The 11,840-nt window shown below is 36.2% G+C and overlaps 1 protein-coding gene across 1 annotated transcript; it reads left to right on the forward strand.

Annotated features, from left to right (window-relative positions):
• Window positions 1–337: 337 nt before the first annotated feature.
• LOC140974088 (cellulose synthase-like protein D4) lies at window positions 338–5,038 on the forward strand. The gene is made up of 6 exons (XM_073437326.1): window positions 338–1,072; window positions 1,435–1,833; window positions 2,032–2,836; window positions 2,955–3,359; window positions 3,445–3,779; window positions 3,875–5,038. Exons 1-6 carry the CDS (start codon window positions 615–617, stop codon window positions 4,836–4,838), a joined length of 3,366 nt encoding a protein of 1,121 aa, XP_073293427.1. The 5' UTR covers window positions 338–614; the 3' UTR covers window positions 4,839–5,038.
• Window positions 5,039–11,840: the final 6,802 nt, after the last annotated feature.

The raw sequence follows: 11,840 nt of genomic DNA on the forward strand, positions 1-11,840 counted from the left end.
GCAACTGCTTATCGACAAGTGATCAACACATGACGTTTGAACCGTCGTGACAATTTGTCAATAATTGATAAGACGATAATATTTGCTCATATATATATACTTTGTTCAACAAGAGAAACATCGAATTTTTCTTATCTAGATTTTGCTACTAGTTTTAACACAATTTGAAAAATAATTTATGTTTGTCTTAAAATTTATATTAAATATTTGTCCCTTTAATTTCTACGTCCCCTTGCTTCTCGTCCGTCCACTAATTAGTCCTCAGGAATATTGGGAGGTTTTCAACTTTATATCACATTTTTAGGATCTTAATTCCCCCGACCATCTAATTATTTGCAATTCTTACAATTTCCTTATGTTTCCCAACATGCACGCGTGCATGAAACAATCTTTTCTACTAATTTGAATCAGAGACTTGTTGAAGATCTTCATAGCCTCTCGACAATCGTGGGATTCACGAAGTTTGGTTCCGAAAACATGATGTTCATGAATATACAAACGACAATGTTGCAAACTGTCGATTTGAGGATGAAATGAAACTTGATCGGATCAGCCGGAAATTATTGCAGACATTAGCGTATACGTAACACATTTATATATTTTCTGTGACGAAAATGGCGACCTTGTCGAGCCAGCCATCGAAGAAGGTGCGCAGCTCCGCCAATTCTTCTTCATCAGGGAACCGAGGTTCGACTGGGCAGACCGTGAAATTTGCGCGACGGACGTCCAGCGGGAGGTATGTCAGCCTGTCGAGAGAAGATTTAGACATGTCCGAAGAGTTATCGTCGGGGGATTACATGAACTACACGGTCCACATTCCTCCTACGCCGGATAATCAGCCGATGGACACCTCCGTGGCCACAAAAGCCGAGGAACAATACGTGTCGAATTCTCTCTTTACGGGCGGATTCAACAGCGTGACTCGTGCTCATCTAATGGACAAGGTCATCGACTCCGAGGTGAGCCATCCGCAAATGGCCGGATCTAAGGGCTCCTCCTGCGCCATGCCGGCCTGTGATGGCAAAGTTATGAAAGACGAGCGTGGCAAAGATGTCATTCCTTGCGAATGCAGGTATAGATTAAATGTTATGATCACTTGAATATATAACTATGATAAAAGGATTTTTATAGTATTTTAACATTCATAAGTTGTCTAATTTTCGCACAAAATGTTTTTCAATTTAGGATATTTAGACACAAATAACTAGAACTATTCTTTGAATGATAATTACACTACCAAAAATGGAAAATTTACTGATTTATTCTTTTCATGGATGACAATCAATTATTTATTTTTGTGACTAAACTTGATAATTGTACACAAAATAGTAAAAATATTGCATCTTCCCCTTGCATATACATTACAATGATGAATTCACCAAGAAGTGTTTCTTCATTTGATGTTCACTCAAGAAAATGTTTTGTTCTGTCCAGGTTTAAAATATGCAGAGATTGCTACTTGGATGCCCAAGGAGACACCGGACTGTGTCCAGGATGTAAGGAGCCATACAAAGTCGGCGAATATGACGATGAGCCAGTTGATTTCTCGAATGGAACTCTATCGCTTCCGGTCCCGGATGATCCCAAGAGAGATCACCGCAGCATGTCCTTGATGAAAAGGAACCAAAATGGAGAATTCGACAACAATAAATGGCTATATGAAACACAAGGCACGTATGGATATGGGAACGCATATTGGCCTCAAGACGATACGTATGGAGATAATGGGGATGGAGGAAGCTTTAGAGGGGGCATGTTGGATTCCGCAGACAAACCATGGAAGCCTCTAAGCCGAAAATTACCTATCCCGAATAGCATTATAAGTCCTTACAGGTACTCTAAAATTCATAGACACAGTATGTATTAATCATTTTGTGCTGATTTTTTTCAAAAAATAAAATAAAAATGTGGCGCATTCATGTAGATTAACTCCCTGTTAAATTATGTGATCCTTGTAAAGTAAGTTGCTAACTGTTTCCACAACGGAAGCGAAGTAAGCATTAATGTACCATTTTCTCAATGATCACTCAGGTTGTTGATTGTTGTTCGGTTAGTTGTCCTGTGCTTTTTCTTGGCTTGGAGAGTTCGACATCCAAATGAAGATGCGGTATGGCTTTGGTTGATGTCGGTTACTTGTGAGATATGGTTTGGCTTTTCTTGGATCCTCGATCAGATTCCAAAGATGAATCCCGTCAATAGAAGCACAGATTTAGATGTGTTGCATGATAAATTCGAAATGCCATCGCCTTCCAACCCGACTGGTCGCTCTGACCTCCCTGGTGTTGATTTGTTCGTATCCACAGCAGACCCCGAAAAAGAGCCGCCACTCGTCACTGCCAACACTATATTATCAATTCTAGCTGTTGACTACCCTGTGGAGAAATTAGCTTGTTATGTTTCTGATGATGGTGGTGCCCTTTTGACCTTTGAAGCCATGGCGGAGGCAGCGAGTTTTGCTGATTTATGGGTCCCTTTTTGTAGAAAACATGACATCGAGCCTAGGAATCCAGAACCTTATTTCAGTATGAAAGGCGATCCAACAAAGAACAAGAAAAGGGCAGATTTTGTCAAAGATAGGCGTAGAGTGAAGAGGGAGTATGATGAATTCAAAGTAAGAATAAACGGATTACCCGATTCGATAAGGAGAAGATCAGAAGCATTCAATGCAAGGGAGGAGATGAAAATGATGAAGCACATGAGAGAGAGCGGGACAGATCCATTTGAGAAAATCAAAGTCCCAAAGGCTACTTGGATGGCCGACGGAACCCACTGGCCTGGAACTTGGGCCATTCCATCTAGTGATCACGCCAAAGGCGATCACGCGGGAATTCTTCAAGTACAAGCAAAATTTGTTGTCCTCGGATGTTTCTTGTTCTACACTATTCACATCTGTAGCTAATTCTGTTATATTTTTTTATGTAACTTGTCGTCTTTTTTATATTTGTTATCAATAGGTGATGCTGAAGCCCCCTAGTGATGATCCACTAATGGGAAGTTCAGAGGAAAATCTTTTAGATTTTACTGATGTGGACATCCGTTTACCCATGTTTGTATATGTTTCACGTGAAAAACGTTCTGGGTATGATCATAACAAGAAAGCCGGTGCCATGAACGCCCTCGTACGAGCCTCGGCCATCTTGTCTAATGGTCCGTTTATACTCAACCTTGATTGTGACCATTATATCTATAACTGCAAAGCTATCCGCGAAGGAATGTGTTTTATGATGGACAGAGGTGGTGAAGATATATGTTATATTCAGTTTCCTCAGAGATTTGAAGGCATTGATCCCTCTGATCGTTATGCGAATAACAACACCGTGTTTTTCGATGGTAATATGAGAGCACTCGATGGCTTACAGGTAAACTTTGCATGTATGTTTGTACGTTTTCACATAATGGTATGACACAAACTATGTAGAGATTGATTGATCAATTCCATTTTAGGGCCCGGTTTATGTGGGGACAGGATGCATGTTTCGAAGATTTGCTCTTTATGGTTTTGATCCTCCAAAAGTTGACAAGATTACAGATAAAGGCTCGGAAACTCAAGCTCTAAAAGCAACAGATTTTGATCCTGATCTTGATGTGAACTTATTGCCTAAACGTTTTGGTAATTCCACAATGTTAGCTGAGTCGATCCCTGTTGCAGAATTCCAAGGCCGTCCTCTTGCTGATCATCCTGCTGTCAAATATGGTCGACCACCGGGTATTCTCAGAGCTCCGCGTGAACCACTCGATGCAGCTACTGTAGCTGAAGCTGTTTCGTCAATATCGTGCTGGTCTTCATTCTTTGCCTAACCTTCTAGTATGCTATGATAAATAGTCGTATTTCGGATAAGAGTGACTCATTTATAATGTGGATGATCACATGTAGGTATGAGGACAAGACAGAGTGGGGTGATCGTGTTGGATGGATTTATGGCTCGGTGACAGAAGATGTGGTGACCGGATATCGGATGCATAACAGAGGGTGGCGCTCTGTCTACTGTATCACCAAGCGAGATGCCTTCCATGGATCAGCACCAATCAATCTCACAGACAGACTCCACCAGGTTCTCAGATGGGCTACGGGCTCAGTCGAGATATTCTTTTCACGAAACAATGCCTTGTTAGCAACATCCAAACTCAAATTCCTCCAACGCCTCGCTTACCTCAACGTGGGCGTCTACCCTTTCACCTCATTCTTTCTTGTGGTTTATTGTTTCCTTCCGGCACTCTCGCTCTTCTCAGGCTACTTCATTGTACAAACACTTAATGTCGCGTTCTTGTTATTCCTCCTAACCATATCACTCTGTCTAGTGGGCTTAGCAATCTTGGAAGTGAAATGGTCTGGAATCGGGCTCGAAGAGTGGTGGAGAAACGAGCAGTTCTGGCTCATCTCTGGAACCAGTGCTCACTTAGCCGCGGTGGTGCAAGGACTACTCAAGGTCATCGCAGGCATCGAAATCTCGTTCACTCTAACGTCCAAGTCCGCAGGAGACGAAAACGAAGATATCTACGCCGAGCTTTACTTGGTTAAATGGACTTCTTTGATGATCCCACCTATTGTGATTGGAATGGTGAACATAATAGCTATAGTGGTGGCGTTTTCGAGGACGATTTATGAGTCTGTGCCTCAATGGAGCAAGTTCATCGGTGGGGCGTTTTTCAGTTTTTGGGTTCTTGCTCATTTATATCCATTTGCAAAAGGGTTGATGGGAAGAAGAGGGAAGACTCCAACTATAGTGTTTGTATGGTCAGGTTTGATTGCTATCACAATTTCTTTACTTTGGGTAGCAATTAATCCTCCTGGAGGTGCACAAACAGATCTTGGAGGTGGTGGCTTTAAATTCCCTTGAGCTTAACTACATATGTCATTTTTTTTTGTTATTATAAGATTTTGAGGATAACAATGACACTATCCATGCATGCACATATGCTTCCAATACACATTCAATATTTGTTGTTTTTGTCGACGTAGTTGTCCAATAAATCAACTTGTATCTATGGAATTCAGAACATGACGTTCTAACGTTCTATACAATATTCTATTCTATTATTCGAGTACTAATAATTATGTTTTGACGGTCTTTATATGCATTTATTCATTCTTTTGCAAAGACAAAAAAGTCTTGATATTGTTATAGATCATGTGCAATATGGTTGATTACTATTTGTAATGTCTTGATAATAAGTTACATCAACACTGAATTTTCACCATTTTGGACTTACTCACTTGGATGGGTTTAGGCCACATTCCATGTATATATCACTACCTCCATCATCATTTTATCTTCATAATTATGTAAAGTCCCTATCTATTTCCTTCACATTGTCGGCTATGTAACAAAATTTAATTAAATAAGTCAATAATATAATTTATTTTCATTAATGCATATTCAAAAGTAGAGTTTTGTTTACACCCTTGTTGAATTCATCAAAAAGCTGTGTTAAATAAAATTTTGGTTAATTAAAAAAATTATATGTGAAATAATAATTTACATTTTTAAAAAAAAATAAAAATTACAATATTGTTGTGAAAAAGTAAAAATTTACGGTAAAAAAGTAAAAATCTCAAACTCTCAAAATTATCACACTACACACTTTATAATATTTTTCTCTCAACTCAATTGTGATTTTCTTCACAAATGAGAGATCTATTTATAGAAAATTTTTACAAATAATCCAAAAATAAAATACATCATTACCTACATCATCACACACTAATTTTCAATATTCAACACCTAATTTTACCTAATTTTCAACATTCAACATTCACATTTTCAACACAAATATTTAACACATTTTTAAATAATTTTTCAACACTCCCCCTTGTGATGATGATCATAATGATTGTATACATTACGTGTTTTTATACTGCCTCGTTAAAAACCTTACTAGGAAAAACCCATTGGGATAAAAACCATAGTAAGGGAAAAAGAGTGCAGTCACGTAAACTCCCCCTCATGTTGACACGAACAATTCTTCACAAATTTCGTAGATTGCGCATCCCAATATTATATATGTGCTTTCTGAATATTGTCGTAGGAAGTGCCTTTGTGAAGAGATCTGATGAGTTTTCACTTGATTGAATGTGACGAACATCAATACATTTATTCTTCTCAAGCTCCTTGGTGAATGCGAAGAACTTAGGAGGAATATGTTTAGTTCTGTCGCTTTTTATGTATCCTTCTTTCATTTGAGCAACACATGCAGCATTATCTTCATATAGTATCACAGGCTTCTCGTCGAATGATAATCCGCATGAGATTTGGATATGTTGAGTCATTGATTTTAACCACACACATTCACGGCTTGCTTCATGTAGTGCAATAATCTCGGCATGATTTGATGAAGTTGTTACAAGTGTTTGTTTCTGTGAACGCCAAGAAATTGCAGTGCCTCCACGAGTAAATACATATCCAGTTTGAGAACGTGCTTTGTGTGGATCAGATAAGTATCCAGCATCGGCATAACCAATTATACTTGGATTAGCATCTTTTGAATACAAAAGTCCCAAGTCTGTCGTTCCTCGTAGATAACGGAATATATGTTTAATTCCGTTCCAATGTCTCTTTGTTGGATATGTGCTAAATCTTGCCAATAAATTTACGGCAAAAGATATATCAGGCCTTGTACAATTTGTAAGATACATAAGGGCACCGATAGCACTTAGATATGGTACTTCTGGACCAAGAATATCTTCATCATCTTCACATGGACGGAATGGATCCTTTTCTATGTTTAATGATCTAACAACCATTGGAGTACTTAAAGGATTTGATTTGTCCATATTAAAACGTTTAAGGATCTTTTCTGTATAATTTGTCTGGTGAACAAATATTCCACATTCTTTTTGTTCAATTTGTAAACCCAGACAATACTTGGTTTTTCCAAGATCCTTCATTTCAAATTCTTCTTTCAAGTATGACACAACTTCTTGAATTTCCTTATTTGTTCCAATGATGTTTAAATCATCAACATATACAGCAATAATTACGCATCCGGATGTTGTTTTCTTAATGAAAACACAAGGGCATATTGAATTATTTACATATCCCTTTTTCATCAAGTGATCACTTAGCCTATTATACCACATTCTGCCGGATTGCTTCAACCCATATAATGATCTTAGTAATTTCACAGAATAACATTCTCTGGGTTTTGAACTTTGTGCTTCAGGCATCTTAAATCCTTCAGGGATTTTCATATATATATTACTATCAAGTGATCCATATAAGTAGGCTGTAACAACATCCATAAGACGCATTTCTAAATTTTCAGATACTGCCAAGCTAATCAAATACCGAAACGTAATTGCATCCATCACAGGAGAATACGTTTCTTCATAATCAATTCCAGGCCTTTGAGAAAAACCTTGTGCAACAAGTCGAGCTTTATATCTTACTATTTCATTTTTCTCATTTCGCTTTCGAATAAAAACCCATTTGTATCCAACAGGTTTTACACCTTCAGGTGTAAGGACTATAGGTCCAAAAACATTACGTTTATTTAGCGAATCCAATTCAACCTGGATGGCATCTTTCCATTTTATCCAATCCTGCCGATTTTTACATTCACCAAAAGATTTTGGTTCATGATCTTCATTATCATTTATGATGTCGATTGCCACATTATAAGAAAATATATCATCAATTTCTTCTATATCTTTTCGGTTCCATATTTTTCCAGTATTAATATAATTGATAGAGATTTCATGATTCTCGTCAGTTTGTGGTTCTGACAAAACATTTTCATCATCATGTGTTTCTTCAGGAACATCATTCTCTATTTTGTGATCATTATGTGTTTCTTCAGGAACATCATTCTCTATTTTGTGATCATTGTGTTTCTCTATGAATTTTCTTTTTCGAGGATTTTTATCCTTGGAACCAACTGGCCTTCCACGCTTCAGGCGTTTAATGACATCATGACTATCTTCAATTTGTTTCTTCGGAATTTCAATTCGAGCAGGGGCATTTGCAGCATGTATATATGATTTAGTTACCCCTTTTGTGTCTGCAAATGCATCTGGTATTTGATTTGCTATTCTTTGCAAGTGCACAATTTGCTGTACATCTTTTTCACATTGTTTTGTTCTTGGATCCAGATGTAACAATGATGATACATACCATGTAATTTCTTTTTCGGTATGTTTCTGTTCTCCCCCTAACATTGGGAAGATTTCCTCATTAAAATGACAATCAGCAAAACGTGCTGTGAACACGTCGCCTGTCTGTGGTTCAAGATATCGAATGATCGATGGACTATCATAACCAATATAAATTCCAATCTTTCTTTGAGGTCCCATTTTCTTTCGTTGAGGTGGTGCAATAGGCACATACACCATACATCCAAAAATTCTCAGATGAGAAATGTCTGGTTCTTTACCAAATGCAAGCTGCAATGGGGAGTATTTATGATATGCACTTGGTCTGATGCGAATTAATGAAGCAGCATGTAAAATTGCATGTCCCCATATAGAAATAGGGAGCTTTGTTTTCATAATCATTGGTCTAGCAATCATTTGCAGACGTTTAATCAATGATTCAGCCAATCCATTTTGAGTATGTACATGAGCAACAGGATGCTCAACAATGATTCCCATAGACATACAATAATCATTGAAAGTCTGGGAAGTAAATTCACCAGCATTATCAAGTCTAATTTTCTTGATTGTATAATCGGGAAATTGATTCCTCAATTTTATTATTTGAGCAAGTAATCTTGCAAATGCAACATTTCGAGTTGACAATAAACATACATGTGACCATCTGCTGGAGGCATCAATCAATACCATAAAGTATCTGAATGGTCCACATGGTGGATGGATTGGTCCACAAATATCACCCTGAATACGTTCAAGAAACATTGGTGATTCAGTTTGGATTTTGGCTGGTGATGGTCTTATAATAAGTTTTCCAAGAGAACATGCTTTACATTGAAACTTATTATTCTGAAAGATCTTCTGGTCTTTCAATGGATGACCATGTGTATTTTCTATAATTCTTCGCATCATTGTTGAACCAGGATGTCCTAATCGATCATGCCAATTGGTTAATATTGAAGAATTATCAATTACCATGTTTGATTCAATGGGACGTATATGTGTATAATGCAATCCAGTAGGGAGCATTGGTAGTTTTTCAATCACATATTTCTTTCCTGATTTATATGTGGTAAGACACATATATTTCTCATTCCCTTCATTCATTGTTTGAGTATCATACCCATGGGAATATATATCATTAAAACTCAACAAATTTCTTTTCGATTGTGGTGAATATAAAGCATCATTGATCAAAAATTTTGTACCATTAGGTAACAAAAATTGTGCTTTACCACATCCTTTAATCAAGTCTACAGGACCTGATATTGTATTCACCGTTGTTTTTGTTGGTTTTAGTTCCAAGAAATATCTTTTATCTCGGAGGATAGTGTGCGTTGTACCACTATCAGGTATGCAAACTTCAGCTTGGTTCGTAGCATTTTCCATATTTGAACTTCAAAAAAATATGCAATGAAATAAAATTATTGACAATAAAATACAATACAATATAACACACTATAAAACATTATCATACGAATACATAAAAAATAAAATATTTTACATATTTATTCCACCATCAAATTGATCATTATCTGAGAAATCAATCAGAAAATCTCCAGCATCAAAATGAGTTGAACCACTCAAAGGTTCACTGTGTTCAGTAAAGTTGGTCTCCTTTTCTTTCCCCTTTATTGATTCTTTATAAAGTTTACAAAGGTGCTCAGGGGCTCGACAAATACGGGACCAATGTCCTGGAGTACCACATCTGAAACAAGAACTTTCAAATCTTTTTGAGTGATTCTCATTAACACTCATATTCTCTTGATGCCTTTTCGGTGGGTGGTTTGGGACGTTCTTTTGAGATGAGTTATAGAAATAACTATCTCGATTATTTTCAAAACCACGGCCGCGTCCACGACCACGACCACTTCCACGTCCACGTCCACGTCCACGACCACGACCACGACCTCGATTTTGTCCTCGACCAAAATCTTGTCTGTAACTTTGATTTTGGTTTCCAGGTTTAAATTCATTTTTGCTTACAGCATTTACTTCTGGAAATGCTGTTGATCCAGTGGGTCGGGACTGATGATTTCTCATTAATAGCTCGTTGTTCTTTTCCGCCACAAGAAGACAGGCGATGAGTTCAGAATATCTCGCAAATCCACGCACTCTATATTGTTGCTGTAGTGTTATATTTGATGCGTGAAACGTGGAAAATGTTTTTTCAAGCATTTCCGATTCTGTAACCTCATGTCCACAAAATTTTAACTGCGAGATTATTCTATACATCGCTGAATTGTAATCACTGACTTTTTTAAAGTCTTGGAATCTTAACATATTCCATTCATCACGGGCGGTCGGAAGTATAACTTCCCTTATATGTTCAAATCTCTCTTTTAATCCTTTCCACAGAGCCATGGGATCTTTTTCGATGAGATATTCACATTTTAAACCTTCATCAAGGTGTCGTCGTAAAAATATTATAGCTTTTGCTTTTTCTTGTGATGAAGATATACCATTTTCTTTAATGGTCTCGCTTAGACCCAATGACTCAAGATGCATTTCTACATCAAGAGTCCATGGCATATAGTTTTTCCCAGTAATATCAAGAGCGATGAATTCGAGCTTTGCCAAGTTTGCCATGGTGGTACTAAAAATTACGATGCATTTTATTAGTTAATGAATATTGCAATACAAAGTAATGGATAAACAACAAGTACAAGTATTCGTAAAAATAAAGAAAACACACGAGGAGGATATTCTCCGATAAATACAAGACTGGTGAGTATGATAACCAAAATAATTAAAAATAACCTCGTGAAAGCCATCTTCTTTTTTTCTTCGAAAATTTGATGAAGAATAATTTTTAGAGAAGAAGAGAAAGTTGGAGTGATTGAATGTATTTGTGAGATTGTATTTATAGAGCAAAAACTAGCCGTTTTGTTACCGTTTATTACCGTTGGTGTATAAGAAAATAAATGTATGTATTTGTATAATTTTATGGTAATAATATGGTGTATATAATATTAGTCATATTTAAATAATTATGTATATCATATCACATTATTATAATTAGGTGTCATAAGTTATTTTGTTTAAAAAACCTTATAGGCTTTTATACTTGTCGTATCCCTTACCGGGAGTGTGGGATGTCGTCTTAACATCCTCCCAGGATTTATAACAAGTTTTTGAAAAAATTATTTTTATTATTTCTAACAATAACATTATATTATATATTACATATATAAACAATAAATAAATAACAGTAAAATAAATATTATTACTTTTGTTACCTTTTTCTTCTGTTCGGAGCTTGGAAAAATATGGAGGACTTTTAGAGCTTCGTGCTGATAACGTGTTGTGAAAAAGTAAAAATTTACGGTAAAAAAGTAAAAATCTCAAACTCTCAAAATTATCACACTACACACTTTATAATATTTTTCTCTCAACTCAATTGTGATTTTCTTCACAAATGAGAGATCTATTTATAGAAAATTTTTACAAATAATCCAAAAATAAAATACATCATTACCTACATCATCACACACTAATTTTCAATATTCAACACCTAATTTTACCTAATTTTCAACATTCAACATTCACATTTTCAACACAAATATTTAACACATTTTTAAATAATTTTTCAACAAATATCAATTTTACAAATACAAACTAAAACTGAGATTATTTATTATAGACAAATGACAAAATCGTAACTCGACACTTAATCATTATTTTTAATAACAAAATCGTAAATCAAAGTAAATATGTTATTGTTTATCTATTATTAGTCCGCATTTTATAAAAT

Source organism: Primulina huaijiensis, chromosome 3 (assembly GCF_012295235.1).
Source record: "Primulina huaijiensis isolate GDHJ02 chromosome 3, ASM1229523v2, whole genome shotgun sequence".
Classification (NCBI taxonomy): Eukaryota; Viridiplantae; Streptophyta; class Magnoliopsida; order Lamiales; family Gesneriaceae; genus Primulina; species Primulina huaijiensis.